The sequence below is a fragment of the Cucumis sativus genome, chromosome 1, assembly GCF_000004075.3.
Source record: "Cucumis sativus cultivar 9930 chromosome 1, Cucumber_9930_V3, whole genome shotgun sequence".
NCBI lineage: Eukaryota > Viridiplantae > Streptophyta > Magnoliopsida > Cucurbitales > Cucurbitaceae > Cucumis > Cucumis sativus.
The window spans coordinates 14086503-14105440 of NC_026655.2; the positions used below are offsets into that span (position 1 = coordinate 14086503).

Genomic DNA, 18938 nt, shown 5'->3' on the forward strand with positions numbered 1-18938 from the left:
AACTTAATAAATGATGTGGCAACTTGTGATTGGTCTCAAAATTTCTTATTCAACAACTACCTCCCCCATTAATTTATTATGGTAATATGGAAACGCCCAATTCTACTCTAGATCAACAACTGAAGGACCGAGTTATTGTTTTGGGCATCTTGAAGGAACATCTCAGCATTGCACAAAAATAGATGAAAAAGGTATGCTGATTTGAAAAGAAGAGACGTAGAGTTTGGAGTGGGAGATCTGGTTTTTCTCAAACTCAGACCGTACAAACAGACTTCTTTAAGGAAGAAAAGGAATGAAAGTTATCTCCTAAATATTTTGGGCCATATAAAATTATTGAGAAAATTAGGGCAGTGGCTTATAAACTGGAACTTCCATCCACGGCTACAATTCATCCTGTTTTTCATGTGTCACAATTGAAGAAGGGTTTAGGAGATTATATACAGGTGCATCAAATAGTGCCTTATTTAAATGACAAGCACGAATAGATGACATTACCAGAAGAAGTCTATGGTTATCAAAAGAATCCTAATACTAAGGACTGGGAAGTCTTGATTAGCTGGAAGGGGTTACCGCCACATGAAGCTACATGGGAAGTGTGCAGCGATTTTCAACAACAATTTCCTGATTTCCATCTTGAGGACAATGTGGATTTGGAGGAGGAGAGTAGAGTTAGACCACCATTGTTATTTACTTATAATAGAAGAAAGAAAAATAAAGGACATGAGGAACTACCTACAGTTAATTTAAAAAAAGAACCACCTATAGTTAAATTTAAAAAATGACAGTTATTTCAAAAAGGAAGTTAAATCAATGAGGGAGATGGGAAAGGACGGGCAGTTTTTGGAGTGAAAGAAAAGGTCTGCAATACTCCTTGAAAAACAGTGGAAGCAGAGGTTCACGATTTGGTTATTAGTATTTTGTTTGCTTTTTAGTATTTTGTTTTGTATTTTGTTTTGTTTGTTGTTTGGTATTTTGGGTTAGGAGGTTTACTTGTTTGATGTTTGTGAATTATCTGTAACATGACTCATTTTGTGAGGTTCACGGTTTGATTATGTTGTAAGTTGTGTTTGAATTATCAATATAATAGAAACACTACATCAGTGTTCTATCAGTGATGTAATGCTCAAACTTAAGACAATAAAGAAATTGCCTAGGTACAAGGGAGAATAAATAGAGTATACAATGGAATAAAAAAGGAAAAGATTTAGGAAAATAAGGAAAACATTCTCATAATCTTTCCATAATTATTCTAGGATTCTAACAAGGAAAATGCCTAAAAAAAAAAGGAAAGAATTCCAACAATAATCAAGTCAACTTATCCTCTCTAATTACAACTTACAACTTCGGTTGATCATTGAAGTACAGCTCCCCTTTCTTCCCATGCTATGTTGAATACTATACAAGCACAAAGTTGAATACCATACAAGCCTGGTGGTTCGCAGAGCAGCTTGTGCGCTTATTGGCATCTATAAGAATGAACTATGGCCTCCACCAAATGGTACCATTGGCTTGAACTCTGCAGAAGCAACCAGCCATGGACAATGGCTGAACCTAATGCTCTGAAAAAATCACCAAACAGTAAGAAAACAAAAGAAAGATCGTTAGTCATGCGCTTCTTAAACTACCAACCATAAAGTTTACCAACTTTTTCAACCTCAAACCACAAAGTTTACCAACTTAGTCAATTAATACTGATACGCTCATGTTGTCACTAGTTCAAATAGTGTACGTAATATGTTAGGAACTTGGAATATGAGAATGGGATTTTCTCCTATAACATTGATCAGCCAAATTTTTGCAATGCCTCTAACATTTCTTTCTAGTTCTTTTTTTTGTAGAGCAGTTGAGTAAATATAAATTACTTAGTCTAAATTGCTCTAAGGTACAAGTCAAGCCATGGATCTTTTCCCATTCTGTTGAATTGGAAAGATCCAATCCCTTTAAATACGCAGCATCCAGTTTCTATTGTAATTGTAAAATATATACGTACTGGAATACTTAGAAGCAACCCTTGATGATTGACTAGAACTGGAAGACTTCTTCTTGCAGCAACTGGAATCAATTTCAACAGCACCAATGCTTCTCTAGCTGATGATCTGGCAGAATTTAAACATCTATTTGTACTCTCCATGGTCTGCCCCTCCAAACTGGCTAAAGTATCTCTTGGGTTTTGACAATTCTTCACAGTGCAACTGCACTTGGACAACTTAGAAAGATAAAGCCAATCAGATTCGGTCATGTGCCGCACCTCTAACTCCATATCACAACCTAACAAACAGGACTTGCAAAATGCATTACAACCAGCTGCCTTAAAAGTAGAGTTAACTTCATTTTCATCTTTTATATTCCAAGTGATAAAGAACCTGTTCATATAGTTACAGATTTGCCCTGGCTTAAGCAGGCCACTGGATGAAGTTCGCACAGATTGTGAACCATGTTTTGATTCATGTCCAGGAGTGACTTTTGGTTCTGCTTTGAAGAGTTTGGTCTCTTGCATCTGCAGTGAAACGATGATTCTATAGGTTGATTCACTGAGAATATTTAGCCTTTTTGCTTCATCTAGAACAGTTTCAGAGGTTGCATCCAAGAAGTGCACATCTGAAGCTTCAGGAATGAAGTGTTCTAAATATGACTTCCCATCATTGATGATTTGTTCTAACCCATCAGAAACATCGCGTCTCTCTTTCTTATAAGAGGGTGCATGGAAAACTTCTATTTTGGAAGGCAAAGGGCAATCCACAGAACAACAGACTATGCACCTGGTGCCCTTAGATCCAGGAGCTGGACAAATGTAGCAACCAGCTGCTGTCAGTGAAGTCTGCATGGTTTGTTTTTTATATAATTAATAAGAAAACAAAGAATAGAGGAAATCAAGCCATGACAAAAAGAATCAAATGAAGTACTTCATGAAGCAACAAAAAGAACAGCTTCCTATACACTTTCACCACTTGACTTTTAATGAAAACTGGAGGAAAAACGTTGCTGGTATATAACAGGTCAACTCCATTACTCTTAAGTCTGCAAGAGATTTACACTAGTTGCTTCTGAACTTTATGTGCATGCCATAAATAAGAATAATTACTGAAACCATAAAATACAGAAGGGACATGGAGAGAAGAAACGGATTATTGGCGCAGCAGTTGACTCCCATGTTATTTCTGTGAACTTCAAGGATCAACGAAGCTACAGCAATGTTCCTCAATAAACAATACTGAAAGTTCAAATCGATGCACTTTTACCTAAATAGTTCATTTGAACACATTGCACATAGCCAACACAATTTGATTTCTTAACTCTAAGAAAATAGACAAACCAGAAGTTAAATGAAGCTGAACCCAGACTGTGCCAAGAAAAAATCATTTGTTTAGAAATCATGTAAAAAATTAGTGATATAGAAGCAATGATGAGATATATTTCTTAAGAAAAGGGAGTTGACTAGTAAGACGAGCATATTGGAATAACACTCTTAAAATCAAATACGTTGGGAAAAAGTTATTCCATGCATCAGGTAAGGGTAAAGCAAGCCAACCACCTTTATAAATATGTAATTTATGCTTAATGCACTAATAATTAAAATTTTCAAATATATTCATCCAAATACAAATATGGAAAGATGAAGTGTCTTAATAAAGAGATTGACTTGTATATTACCTTGCAAGGACCTGTTTGAATGTAGTCTAACACCAATTTTGCAGTGTTGCCTCTAACCGGTCTGTGCCTTTGAGAGATGAACTGAAAATTTTTTATGGACTCACAACAATGTTAATTGGCCAATTGCTTCAAAATATAACGGTTGTCATTATACTAATAATGTTTTACCTGCAAAACTAAGGTCACAAACTTTGCCAGGCAAACGTCTTGAATTTTAAATTGATTGAGAATCTCCAAATTAATAATGGCATATCCCACCTACAAGAAGGATCCAAATTCTCATCCATCAAAACTTAATAATGTTTAATTAGAAAATGGAGGGCCGAGAGGGAGAACTGCTGAAGAGATTCTTAAAAAATGAATATGAAAACTGTAAGATCAATTAATACACACAGATGTAAAGAGTACCCACATCCGTTATGGTCAAAGTCCAATTTGCGAGGCTTAAACAAACTTGATCAATAAATAAGCGTGTTTTCCTACAGGCAGAAATAATGGCATGTAGCTCAGAGTTGAAAGTACCTGAAACTCAAAAAATGGCGAGATGAAATCATGAATCTCGTATATTGAGTAACCATCTATAGGAAAGAAAGCCAGTCCCCTGACTGTTATATTGGAACTTTAGCAAACCAGGCAAGGCACCAACAAGATCAATGGCGTTCTCTAAGCTGCTTATCTTAGTCACTAAACATCCTAAGATTCAAGACTTTTAGCTTCAGATTTTTGTGGGCCATGGTTTCTGGGAAAACATTTTTTTATAGACTATTTATGCAAAAACTGTTATTCAGGCGTTGTGTCAGAAAAAAAGATGACAGTTTTTAACATGAGTTCAAAAGTGGAAGCAGTTGTTTTAATAAAAATAAAAAATAAAAATAAAAGGTGGAAAATCATTGTGATGTTTTTTCTACCTCTAATTGGAGTTGAGTAACCTAAATCTTCTTCTTTATGCATATATATAAAGATTTCTGTACCATTGGAGAGCTTTTTCTAAGCCCTTTTAATTCACACTTAGAAGAATATTGATACATCAGTATAGTAGAAGGAAGAAGAAGAAGGAAGGGAACCACAGCAGTTGCACGTGTGAAGAATAAGGAAGTTAGAATTCATTAGCTGTCATTTAGAATTCATTAGCTGTCATTTTGTAAATCAGTTAGTATAAATAAAGAATTTTGAGGGAGAGAGAAAGTTAGTTAGAAAGTTATTTTGAGATATTCTTGCAATTCCTTAAGAGATAGGAAGGCAGAATAGGGTTTGAACAGTTCCGAATTGAGGTATTCTCAATTCGGATTCCTTGTATTCTTTACCAGAACTTGAGTAATAAGAATTTCTTTATTTGATTCAATTGGAGTCCCCATCAAATTGGTATCAGAGTAGTACGATTCTGGAAAAGAAGGAACATGGTGCAGACGCGTATGGAAGAGAAGGTGGAAGCGCACAATCAAGAAATGATAGCAATGAGGAAAGAAGTAAGCAAAATTCCTGCTATTGAGGAAAAACTAACGACGATCAGTGTACAGACTGAAAAGACTCATCAGATGTTGATAATGCTTATGGAATCCATCACGAAAGAACGCACCATTACAAGTGAGAAAATGGCAGAATCTAGTGTGCTGGAGACTAATTCGATGAAAGCGAAAGAGAAAGAAGGCTCGACAAGTAAGGATTACAAAGGCGAAACAAAAGGAGGAAAGAATGAAGGAGAAGACGAAACTAGCGAAAGGAATAAGTTCAAGAAGGTTGAGATGCCGGTATTCAATGGTGAAGATCCCGATTCCTGGCTTTTCCGTGCAGAAAGATATTTCCAGATTCATAAATTGACTGATGCTGAGGTGTTACTGGCGATGGTAAGTTTTGAAGGCCCAGCGTTGAATTGGTATAGGGCACAGGAAGAACACGATAAGTTCACCAGTTGGATAAATCTCAAAGATAGACTACTCGTACGATTCTGATCAGCAAGGGAAGGGTCCATTTGCGGACAGTACTTGAGAATCAGACAACAGACTACAGTCGAAGAATATTGAAACCAGTTCAATAAACTGATGGCACCACTTTCTGATCTACAAGACAGGGTCGTGGAGGAGACGTTTATGAACGGCTTATTTCCTTGGATCAAAGCAGAAGTTGATTTGTGCAGACCGGTTGGTTTAGCCCAAATGATGCAAGCGGCTCAACTCGTGGAAAACCGGGAGATCATCTATAATGAGGCTAGCCTTAAGGGTTATGCTGGAGGAAAGTATCCTCCTCAAAGTTCTACTAATGCTAAAAATAATACGATGATGAATAGTAGTGATAACAGAGGAAATACAATATTTCCGATGAGAACAGTCACATTAAGAACCACGACCGGAGAAGTTAAGAAGAGGGGCTTATGAAACGATTGTCTGATGCAGAGTTCCAGGCAAGAAAAGAGAAAGGGCTCTGTTTTCGTTGCAATGAGAAATACTCTCATGATCATCGATGTAAAAACAGAGAGCAAATGGAATTAAGACCATGCCATCATTGAGTTAAGAATGAATGTATAGTAAAAACAGAGAGAAGTTAAGAATGTATTATTAAACCACCAATTCATCCAAAAGCTTAAGCTTGTGGTTGAAGGCAAATTTAATTATATATCACCAACACTCCCCCTCACTTGTGGGCTTGAAATATCTGAAAGGCCCAACAAGTGGAAATTGATTTTAATTAGGGAGGAAACGACAATGCAGGGGCTTGAACACAGGACCTCCCTGGACCACCTGCTCTGATACCATATTAAACCACCAATTCATCCAAAAGCTTAAGCTTGTGGTTGAAGGCAAATTTAATTATTATTGAAAAGAGAGACACAACGAGTTCACACCAATTTACGTGGAAACCCGAGTACCGGGAGAAAAACCACGATTGTTTGTGTTGTTATTATTTTCTAATGAATTAAGCAATAGGTACAAGGGAGAATAAATAGAGTACACAATGGAATAAAAAAGGAAAAGATTTAGGAAAATAAGGAATACATTCCCATAATCTTTCCATAATTATTCTAGGATTCTAACAAGGAAAAAGCCTAGAAAAAAAAGGAAAGAATTCCAACACTCCCCCTCAAGTTGGGACGTAAATATCAATGAGGCCCAACTTGCTAACACAGAAGTCGAAGTTTGGTCTGAGAAGCCCTTTGGTAAGAACATCAGCAACCTGTTGACTCGAAGGGATGTACGGAATGCATATGCTCCCACTGTCAAGTTTTTCTTTGATAAAATGTCGATCAATCTCAACATGTTTAGTTCTATCATGTTGAACAGGGTTGTTAGCAATACTAATAGCGGCTTTATTATCACAGAAAAGCTTCAATGGTGTCTCACATTCCTGATGAAGATCTGTCAAAACTTTCTGAAGCCAAATTTCCTCACATATTCCTAAACTCATAGCTCTATATTCAGCCTCAGCGCTGCTCCTGGCCACAACACTTTGCTTCTTACTCCTCCAAGTTACAAGATTGCCCCAAACAAAGGTACAATAACCAGAGGTAGATTTTCTGTCAACAACAGATCCTGCCCAATCCGAGTCAGTGTATGCCTCAATGGTCTTTCTGTCTGTTTTTCTAAACATCAGCCCTTTACCAGGTGTTGATTTTAAGTATCTCAAGATTCTGTTGACAGCTTTCATGTGTTCCTCATTAGGGGTCTGCATAAACTGGCTGACAACACTCACAGCAAAGGAAATATCAGGACGAGTATGAGATAAGTAAATTAATTTACCCACGAGGCATTGATATTGTTCTTTATCAACTGGAACTTGATCATCAGAGTTTCCTAGTTTGCAGTTGAATTCAATAGGAGTGTCAGTGGGACGACATCCTAACATACCTGTCTCGGTTAACAAATCAAGGATGTATTTTCTTTGAGATACGGAGATACCTTCTTTAGATCGGGCCACCTCCATTCCAAGGAAATATTTCAAATTTCCCAAATCCTTGATTTCAAACTCATCGCCCATTCTCTGCTTTAGTTGACTGATTTCTGCCTGATCATCTCCAGTCAAAACAATGTCATCCACATAAACTATTAGAACAGCAATCTTTCCTGTTTTGGAAACCTTTGTAAATAAAGTATGATCAGAGTGTCCCTGCCTGTACCCTTGGGACTTGACAAAGGTAGTGAATCTGTCAAAACCATGCTCTGGGAGACTGTTTCAGACCATATATAGATTTCTGGAGTTTACACACATGCTGACCAAACTGAGCTTCAAATCCCGGCAGAGGGCTCATGTAGACTTCCTCTACGAGGTCTCCATTCAAAAAGGCATTCTTAACATCCAGCTGATATAAAGGCCAATCTTTGTTCACAGCAACAGATAACAGAACTCTAATAGTATTCAACTTAGCAACTGGAGAAAAAGTTTCTGAATAGTCAATACCATAGGTTTGAGTAAATCCCTTCGCAACTAACCTTGCCTTGTGTCTGTCAAGAGTACCATCAGCTTTGTATTTGAGAGAGAACACCCATATGCATCCCACAGTTTTGTGTCCCTTAGGTAGAGTACAAATGTCCCAAGTACTATTCTTTTCAAGAGCTTTCATTTCTTCCATGACAGCATTCTTCCATTCAGGATACTTTAAAGCAGTGTAGATATCTTTTGGTATTATGGTAGAGTCAAGGCTTGCTGTAAAAGCTCTGAACTGAGGAGAGAGACTATCGTAGGAAACATAATTGCAAATGGGGTGTTTAGTACAAGACCTGGTGCCTTTTCTCAGAGCAATGGGAATGTCAAGAGAGGAATCATACTCATCTGATTTTCCTGTATGACCCTGTTCCGCTTCATTATTACGGGTTTCTATTCTGACCTCAATCTCATCACCACTGTCCTTTTCTTCCACGTTTTCAAGAACAGCAACATTAGACCTGTCATTCTCACTTATCATATTCTTAGTACAGGGTTCAGTAGGGTTTTCCATACCTTGATCTCGAGGAGGTTCAGAGTCTTGGACTGGAGCCAGCGGCTGACTAGTAGGGGAACCGACTTCCTTTTTGTGATTCCTCCTGTAGTACGTTTTCCAGGGGACTTGGTTTGTGGGTAGGACTATGGAATGAGGAATGATGTTAGACACGACACGAGGAGTGGGTTCGATGAATTCAAAGGTGTTGTTAGACTCTTCACTCACACTCTCCCCCTGAAGATGGCTAACGGGAAAGTAGGGTCGATCCTCACAGAAAGTAACATCCATAGTGACAAAGTATTTTCTGGATGGTGGGTGAAAACATTTATAACCACGCTGGTGAGGGGGATACCCAACAAACACACATGCCTGAGCCCGAGGGGTAAATTTGGTTTGATTAGGGCCAAAATTATGGACATAAGCGGTACACCCAAACACACGAAGAGGAACCTCAAAAACATGACGAGTCGATGGGTAGGACTCCTTAAGACAATCTAAGGGAGTTTGAAGATGAAGAATACGAGAAGGCATTCTATTGATTAAATGAGCTGTTGTAAGAATAGCATCTCCCCACAAGTATGAAGGAAGGGAAGTAGAAAGCATAAGGGAACGGGCTACTTCCAGAAGGTGACGGTTTTTTCGCTCGGCCACTCCATTTTGTTGAGGAGTGTAGGCGCACGAGTTTTGATGAACAATCCCCTTTGAAGCAAGAAATTCACTAAGGTTATGGTTTTGGAATTCCCGACCATTATCACTCCGAAGAATAGCAATTTTTTGATGGAATTGTGTTTCAATGGTGTGATAGAAATTTTGAAACATAGAGGAAACCTCAGATTTATCAGTGATAAGGTAGACCCAGGTAAGACGGGTATGATCATCAATGAAGGTTACGAACCACCATTTTCCAGATGAGGTTGTTATCTTGGATGGTCCCCAGACATCACTATGAACAAGAGTGAAGGGTTGGGTTAGTTTGTATGGTTGTGAGGGAAAAGAGACTCGATGTTGTTTGGCCTGAATACACACATCACAAGATAAGGTAGTCATCTCAACTTTAGAGAAGAGATGTGGAAATAAATGTTTCATATATTGAAAATTATGGTGGCCTAAACAAAAATGCCACAACATGCAATCTTGTTCAGAAGTGGTGAAATAGGAAGATAAGAGACTAGTCCTAGGAATGCTACTAGAAGAGGTATCGTCATCAAGGAGGTAGAGTCCCCTACTATGTCGGGCAGTGCCAATCATCCTCCCCGAGCTCAAGTCCTGAAAAGAGACAGAATCAGGTAAGAATATTGCTTTGCAGTTTAACTCACGAGTGATCTTGCTTATCGAAAGCAAATTATAAGATAGTTTGGGCACATGCAAAACATTATGTAAGAAGAGCCCTGCACAAGGAGAAATCTTCCCCTTTCCAGCAATGGGGCCAAGGAGCCATCTGCAATTCTAATTGTCTCGTTCCCAGCACAAGGAATGTAAGATACAAAATGTTCAGAGGACCCAGTCAAATGATCTGTGGCACCAGAATCCAGAATCCAGGGGTTCTTCCCATCAATACTAACAAGACCGAAGGAATGAGGTATACCTGATTGGACAATGGCACCTAAAGTGGCAAGACTGAGATAAGTTTGGTTTTTGTGTGGATCGGATTGTTGAGGAGGTTCAGCAGACTCACTCACATACGCCCGCCCTGTGTTCTGTTTGTCGTTGGAAGGGCGTTTCTTACTTCCTGGGGGACGACCATGTAACTTCCAACATTGTTCTTTGGTATGCCATTGTTTTTTGCAATGCTCGCAGACAGGAATTGGTTTTCCATTATGCTTGTCACTGCTACTATTAGAAGATCTTGCACTAAAAGCAGCAGAGTCAATAGTAGGGGTTGCGGAAATATTCATAGCACTTGTGCGATCTTCCTCGAGGCGGATTTCAGAGCAAACTTCCATCAGGGAGGGAATCGGTCTTTGACCTAGTATACGCCCTCGAACTACATCAAACTTAGGATTAAGACCAGCAAGAAAGTCATAAATCCTGTCATTCTCTTCAATTCTCGAGTACTGTACACCATCAGTGGGATCACGCCAGACTAGTTCTCTGCATAGGTCCATTTCTTGCCATATAAGAGAAAGCTTATTGAAAAATGATGTGACATCCATGGTTCCTTGCTTGCATTCATGAACTTGCTTTCTCAGCGTGTATAGACGAGAGGCATTCTGACGTTTTGAGTAAAGTGTCTGAGCTGTGTCCCAAATATCCTTGGCTGTTGCAGCAAACAATAACGGCTTGCCAATTTGAGGTTCCATACTATTGATCAATATGGATCGAAGAATAGAGTCTTCTGCCTTCCAATATCGTTCATGTGGGTCGCCCGGTAGGGGGCGAGGTATTTCCCCTGTCAGAAAGCTAAATTTTTGTCGTCCTTCGCGGACCATCTTTACTGACTGAGACCATGAGAAATAGTTTGTTGCCATTCAACTTTTCTCCTGAAAGATGATACATGGAAGACTGAGTCACCGTATTAGTCACATAAGGAGAGGATACATTAGGGAACGAGTTTACCGGATTCTCAGAATACATCGGTAGAGTGGATGTCGTCCCTAAGGTAGCCTCAAGTGCTGCCATCTGTTGTCGAAGCCCTTCCAATTGTTGATGAACTATTCTCGAGGAAGCTTGCACGTTACGGTTGGAATATGCCGAAGATTCACCAACCTCAAATGTTGAGTGAATTTGAGAGTTTTTAACATCGGGATGGTAGCTAGGATCATTGGGTGGCTGGCCATACAGATTTGACGGCAGAAGCGGTGGTAGCCGATTGGAATTAGATGGCAGAACATAAATCGGGGCGTGGGGAGCAATATAGGCCGCGGACGAAGAAAAGGGTTGGACAGATGGGATGGTCGGCGCCGTCTGAGGAAGAAAACCAGGCGCGTGGTGGTTCGGTGACGGCGTGTGGTGGTTCGGTGACGGCGCGTGGTGGTCCGGTGACGGCACGTGGTGGTCCGGTGACGACGCGGACGACTGCGGTAATGACGAAAAATTATTTTCGGACGTTTTCTGTAGCCGGCTTAATAATTCGTCCATGGCAGCACGCATCCGAGCATCAATGGCAGCAGCTACGGCAGCACTAAAATTGATGGCTGTCCCTTCTGTTTGATTTTCATAAGTGGTTTGGTTTTTTTGGGTTTCTAGGGTGTTTTCATTGTCCCTCTCTGATACCATATTGAAAAGAGAGACAACGAGTTCACACCAATTTACGTGGAAACCCAAGTACCGGGAGAAAAACCACGATTGTTTGTGTTGTTATTATTTTCTAATGAATTAAGCAATAGGTACAAGGGAGAATAAATAGAGTACACAATGGAATAAAAAAGAAAAAGATTTAGGAAAATAAGGAATACATTCCCATAATCTTTCCATAATTATTCTAGGATTCTAACAAGGAAAAAGCCTAGAAAAAAAAGGAAAGAATTCCAACAATTATATATCACCAACATGTATGTTGTCAATGCTGATGAAGAAGAATTTGAGATTGTAGAAGAAGTGGAGTATGATAACAAAGAATTGAACAATGTGGAGTTAATAAAAGAAGACCATGCCATCATTGAGTTATCCATTAATTCGGTAGTCGGATTAACAAACCAGGGACAATGAAGGTGAGAGGGAAGATTGGTGAAAAGGAAGTTGTTATTCTGATTGACTGTGGGGCCACCCATAATTTCATATCAGAAAAGATCGCGAAGGAACTACTGCTGACTACGAAATCTACGTCCCATTACGAGGTAATCCTAGGTTCAAGAGTTGCTATCAAAGGGAAAGGCATATGTCAAAATGTGGAGATCCAGCTGAACGGGTGGAAGATAATAGCGAATTTTTTACCATTGGAGTTGGGAGGAGTAGATATAGTGTTGGGAATGCAATGGTTATACTCCCTTGGTATGACTGAAGTGGATTGGAAGAATTTATCAATGACATTCTTGCATCACGGGAAGAAGGTAGTGATCAAAGGGGATCCGAGTCTAACGAAATCTACAGTGAGTCTGAAGAACATGATAAAGACGTGGAAGGATTCTGATCAGGGATTTTTAATTGAGCGTAGAGCAATGGAGAGAGTTTATGAACCAACTGAAGATGATGGGATTGAAGAAGTGTTAACGGTAGAGGAGTCAATTTAAGTGGTTTTGAAGAAGTTTGAAGGCGTGTTTACTTGGCCCAAGACTCTTCCTCCGAGGAGAGATATTGAACACCATATTCATTTGAAGCAAGGAACAAATCCAATAAATGTACGACCTTACCGTTATGCCTATCAACAGAAAGCAGAAATGGAGAAATTGGTTGATGAGATGTTGACATCAGGAGTGATTCGTCCGAGTAATAGCCCTTGTTCTAGCCCGATTCTATTAGTAAGAAAGAAGGACGACAGTTGGAGATTTTGTGTTGACTACAGGGCATTAAACAGTGTAACCATACCCGACAAATTTCCTATCCCTGTCACTGAAGAGTTGTTTGATGAACTAAATGGGGCGAAAGAGTTTTCTAAGATTGATTTAAAGGCTGGCTATCATCAAATCAGGATGCGTAGTGAGGATATAGAGCAAACTGCATTTCGTACTCATGAAGGGCACTATGAATTCATGGTTATGCCATTCGGTCTAACTAACACCCCATCTACCTTCCAGTCGTTGATGAATACAATCTTCAGACCATACTTAAGGAAGTTCATATTAGTATTTTTTGATGATATATTGATATACAGCGAAAACTTGGCGGCACACTTGAAGCATCTTCAATTGGCACTGGAAGTATTGAGGAAGAATGAGCTGTATGCTAACCAAAAGAAATGTAGTTTTGCAAAAGAATGCGTGAATTACTTGTGCCATATTATTTCAAGCCAAGGGGTAGAGGTTGATCCTGAGAAGATTCGAGCAATCAAGGAATGGCCCATTCTGACAAATGTAAGGGAAGTTCATGGATTCCTTGGTTTAACGGGTTATTATAGAAAATTCGTACAACATTATGGATAGATTGTGACTCCATTGACTCAACTAATAAAGAAAGGGGGATTTAATTGGACTAAAGAATCTAAGGAAGCTTTTCAACATTTGCAAAATGCTATGATGACAATGTCGGTCTTGGCATTGCCAGATTTCAATGACACTTTTGAGTTGGTGACTGATGCTTCAGGGTATGGGATAGGAACAGTATTAATACAAGCCAAGAGGCCAATTGCATACTTTAGTCACACATTAGCAGTGAGGGATAGAGCAAAGCCTGTGTATGAGAGGGAGCTAATGGCAGTGGTGTTGGTAGTGCAACTGAGTGGAGGCCATACCTGTTAGGGAAGAAGTTCATAGTCAGAACAGATCAGAAGTCTTTAAAAAGTGGGTAGCCAAGTTGTTAGGTTACTCGTTTGAGGTAGTATATAAACCGGGACTTGAGAATAAAGCAGTTGAAGAATGCCTCCTACAGTTCATCTAAATAGTTTGACAGCACCAATTTTAGTAGATTTAATGATAATCAAGAAAGTGGTGGAGGAGGATGAAAAATTGAAGAATTATGGTGGAGTTGCAAACGAAAGAAGAAGACAAATAGAGTAAGTTTTCTATTAAGGAATGCTAAGGTACAAAGGAAGACTGCTATTATCCAAGATGTCATCATTGATTCCAACCATTTTACATACCTATCACGATTCGGTGTTAGGAGGACACTCTGGATTTTTACGTACATATAAGAGGTTGACGGGGGAGTTGTACTGGGAAGGAATGAAGGCTGATGTGAAGAAGTATTGCGATGAATGTGTAGTTTGCCAAAAGAACAAGACCATGGTGTTCATGCACTCGCTCCAGCAGGATTACTATTGCCATTGGAACTTCCCCACAGTGTTTGGAGAGACATATCAATGGACTTTGTTGAAGGTCTCCCAAGGTCGAACGGGTTTAAAGCCATATTTGTGGTGGTTGATAGATTAGCAAATATGGTGATCGACATATTTGCTCCAGCTTGAGGGGGAGTGTTATGATATATATATATACATATGTCCTTTATTGTAATTTTACATAGTCTCTAGGGTTTAGTTTATTCTCTATATAAATATGTAACATTGCTTTGACTCAAATATAATAAAACAGATACTTTTCTGAATTCTAGATTACAGTCATTTCCTAACCCTTAAACATCCTTTCACGGTTAAGACAGTGGCAGAGTTATTTGTAAAAGGTCGTACATTTCCTAACCCTAACCCTTAGCTTCTTCCGGGGAGGGCCCTCTTATCCCTCGCCCTTAGGCTGTTCTGTTTTGTTATATGAATATACTTGTCTCTTATCAAAAAAAAGAGTTATTTGTAAAAGAAACCGTCCGGCTATATGGGTATCCTAAGTCAATAGTATCGGACGAAGATAAAGTGTTTTTAAGTAATTTCTGGAAAGAAATATTCAAGTTGTCGGTACCAGATTGAACCGAAGACATCTTACCATCCATAGTCAGATGGCCAAACCTAACAAGGGTGTTGAGATGTATTTGAGATGCTTTTGTGGTGAAAGACCGAAGGAAACGACAAGATAGTTACACTGAGCGGAGTATTGGTACAATACTACGTTTCAGAGATCCTTGGGAATTACTCCTTTCCAGGCAGTATATGGTCAAATGCCGCCCCCTTTGATATACTATGGATATCATAATACCTCTAATGCAACCTTAGATGAACAGCTTAGAGCAAGAGATGAAGCTTTGGAGGCATTGAAAGAACACCTTCGAATAGCTCAAGATAAAATGAAAAAGAATGTTGATCCGAAGCGACGGGATGTAGAGTATGCTGTGGGCGACATGGTGTTTTTGAAGATCGGGCCATATAGACAATCGTCATTGCGAAAGAAAAGAAACGAGAAGTTATCTCCCAAATTCCTTGGTTCCTTTAAAATTGTGGAAAGAATCGGTCCAGTGGTGTACATATTGGAATTACCTAAATCGTCATCCGTCCCATCCAGTCTTTCATGCGTCTCAACTTAAGAAGATGATAGGTGATCATAAGCTGATACAACCAGATATGGTATCTTATTTGACTGAGAACTATGAGTGGATAGCTATACCAGAATAGATATATGGATACACGAAGAATAAAGAAGGAGGTTGGGAGGTATTGATCAAACGGCAAGGTCTGCCCCCTCATGAAGCTTCTTGGGAGAAGTGTGAGGATTTTCAACAGAAATTTCCTGATTTTCACCTTGAGGACAAGGTGAGTTTGGAAAGGGAATGTAATGATAGACCACCAATTATACATCAGTATAGTAGAAGGAAGAAGAAGAAGGAAGGGGACCACAACAGTCGAACCTGTGAAGAATAAGGAATTTAGAATTCATTAGTTGTCATTTAGAATTCATAAGCTGTCATTTTGTAAATCAGTTAGTATAAATAAAGAATTGTGAGGGAGAGGGAAAGTTAGTTAGAAAGTTGTTTTGAGATATTCTAGCAATTCCTTGAGAGATAGGAAGGCAGAATAGGGTTTGAACAGTTCTGAATTGAGGTATTCTCAATTCGGGTTCCTTGTATTCTTTACTAGAACTTGAGTAATAAGAATTTCTTCGTTTGATTCAATTGGAGTCCCATCAAATTGAAGAATATCTTGACTTCCCTCAAGTACTAGGACTAATCAGATCCTTTCTTATTTGAATTGTAATATCAATAGTAACAATACGATGCATTCTTCAAAACACCTCATAAATATTAACATTTTAGCAACTCACTAGATGACAGATCTCCCAATGACATTCGAATTCTATTTCGAGCAAACAAGGAACTTCTATTTGTTGGGTCTTCAACCCAATCTTGATTAGCAGCTTGGCATATCTGCAAAGTGCAGATAGAACAAGGTTAACATAGTACTGGCCAAATGAATGAAAGCACCGTCTCTAAATATATATTTTCATGCGATTTTAAACTTTTACCTTGTACATGTCATCTTTAGAAAAATCCATTAGTGGTCTCACAAGAAGGACACCATAATTCTTGGAAACTTCGCTGTAAGAATATGTATGCGAGGAGAAAATTTGAGAAGTGAAAGGTATTCCCGCAAGTCCAAGCACACCACTACTGCGAGACAACCTAAGAATGAATAACTCAGCCTGCATTGTGTTCCAGCAATCACTACATTTCTAGCATCTCTAACAAGCTTCCAGCATTACACTAATTGAGTTTACAATAGCCCTAAAGAGTGAAGTTACAATACAAGCTATCGCAAACATGGAATACTAAGATTTGGGAAAATCAATTTTAATCAACTTATAAGGCAAGAACTTAAACTAAAAATGCAAGCTTGATATCAGAGAATTCAACCTGGTCATCAGCGTGATGCGCAACAAGTATCACTCCAATATTGTGTTGGACACAAACTTTCTGCAACATTTGGTACCTGGAGTGAAAGAAAATGAATTAAAATCGCAAATTAGGGGACCCCCGTGGCAGGAAGCAAACAAAGTTAGCTAGTATTAGAACCAAGGTCAACAACAATAATATTCACACCAGAGATTAAGCATATTTTGAAGAACGCAAACCACCTCATATCACGAGCTGCTTCTTGCAAGTGACCCTGCTTTGGTCTACCGTTTATCCAATCACAAGACGCAAGCTCGCAACGGATACCTACAGAGTAACATACAAGTTGAACATTTATATCAGATAATTGTACTGAATTGATTTTATCATAACTAAGCAAATCACGCTGATAGGGAGTTGTACCCAATTGAGTAACTCGATTGCAGACAACTTTTGCTTCATCTCTGCTCTCAGCACGAAGCCCATGATCCACGACTATTGCCAGGAGACCATCGACAAGAGTGCTACTTTTACATGAGGTACCCAGGCCATCCATTTTCCAGCCCGCCGTAAGAACACAAAGAGCCATACTATCGGGCCCTCCACTAACTCCCAGAGCTGAAAAGAAGCAAAGAATAAAGGGTAAATGATGTCAGTTTGAAATTGAAAGATAGCATTATCATTTGCCACTTCAGTTCTTGGTTACTTTGGGAGAGAACCTAGTGGTATTTGGGACTCAAGTCGCCAGATTGTGTGTTGTGAAACAAAAGGGTAATAGAAACAAGTTACAAATAATACTTCCGCAGAAAGGAAGCTGACCTATACGGTGGTGGGGTTTGAGTCCCGCCATATCCATGCGCTTGGAGAAAGTTTCCCTGTAGTTGCACAGGTCGATTGGTTGTTGCAAAGAAGAATAGCTGCAAAAACAGCGAGGAAGAGGAAGAACACGAAGATGAAAAGATGGAAGAATGAAGGATATTGCAATTTTGGATTTGGAAGATAAGAAGAAGAATGAGTGGTTTGTTCCCGTCTGGATGAGGCCCTGCGCCATGGCTTGCAACTCTGAACTCCCCCACTCTATCACTTTGAAATCATTTCAATGAGGAAAAAAGAAAACAAAGTGAATTGAAATTTTGTTGGTTTTAATCCAAATATTTCCGGTTGGATTTGACAAGATTTGAAATTTAGAAGATGCTCTATTCTCGAACAGAGCAGAGGAAAGATGGGAAAATTGTCACAAATAACTTTTAATAGCTTTTGTCACCTAAATTGTTTTTTGAGTTTTTTTTTTTTTTTTTGGTTGTGCAGGTTGCTAATAATGTAAAGATTAAAAAAATTTCAAATCTTCTTAAAATTTAACTAATTTTTATTTGTAAAATTTAAAAAATGTTTTAATCTATCGCTTAAGTTTTATATAAAATTCCAAAAGTAGAGGACTCTCACGAAACATAGGTTTTTTGTTTTTATTAGAAAATTTCGAATGAAATTGTCTCAAGATTTCATGTAATTTCGTGTGTTATAGATTTGTCTCGAGTTTTTTGTAAATATAGAAATATGCATCCCGCGATTAATTTTTCGAATGTGACAAAAATACCCTTATAACCAAAAATTTTATTATTATATTAAAAATAAAATAGCTTGTTCAAAAAGTTTCACCACCAACTTCCAAGAAACTTATTACAATTGTTTGGGCTTTCTTTCACTTTCTTCCTCCCACATTTCATATTTTTCAAACCCATCAAAAAAAATAAAGTGAACAAACCTTACTGTTTTTTATAAATTTCGTTTTTATTGTCATTTGCATAATGATTAGACTAGCAATATTTCTTTTAGGTATTTTTGTACATAATATTGGTTCTTATTAAGGGATCTCATGTTGGAATTTATATCCTAAAACTCGTAGTTTGTAATCATATTTTATTTAATAAAATTGTTATTGATACTATAATCTTAAAGTCAATAAACAAATGTCTCAAAGTTATTTTGAGTAAACTTGAACGGTATGTAGAGACATAAATGTGGATCAAATTCGAGTATATAACCTAAATAGTCTATAGTATAGGAATATGGTTAGACA

General features: G+C 38.5%; 1 protein-coding gene across 9 annotated transcripts; it reads right to left on the reverse strand.

The window, feature by feature from the left end:
* Positions 1-1072: 1072 nt before the first annotated feature.
* Positions 1073-18098, reverse strand: LOC116403403 (tRNA(Ile)-lysidine synthase). Of its 9 annotated transcripts, XM_031884526.1 has the most exons (11): positions 17681-18095; positions 17285-17479; positions 17104-17188; positions 16883-16958; positions 16495-16671; positions 16294-16396; positions 4064-4173; positions 3820-3909; positions 3652-3732; positions 1991-2818; positions 1073-1559 (listed from the first exon to the last, which is right to left on the reverse strand). In XM_031884526.1, the coding sequence occupies exons 1-11, from the start codon at positions 17910-17912 to the stop codon at positions 1467-1469; spliced, it is 2070 nt and encodes a 689-aa protein (XP_031740386.1). In that variant the 5' UTR covers positions 17913-18095; the 3' UTR covers positions 1073-1466. The 9 variants fall into 9 exon arrangements, with proteins under 9 accessions (XP_031740386.1, XP_031740397.1, XP_031740393.1 ...); XM_031884537.1 differs by lacking the exon at positions 17681-18095 and having other exon boundaries at positions 16495-16639; positions 17285-17378; XM_031884533.1 differs by lacking the exon at positions 17681-18095 and having other exon boundaries at positions 16495-16651; positions 17285-17359.
* Between the last annotated feature and the right edge of the window lie 840 nt (positions 18099-18938).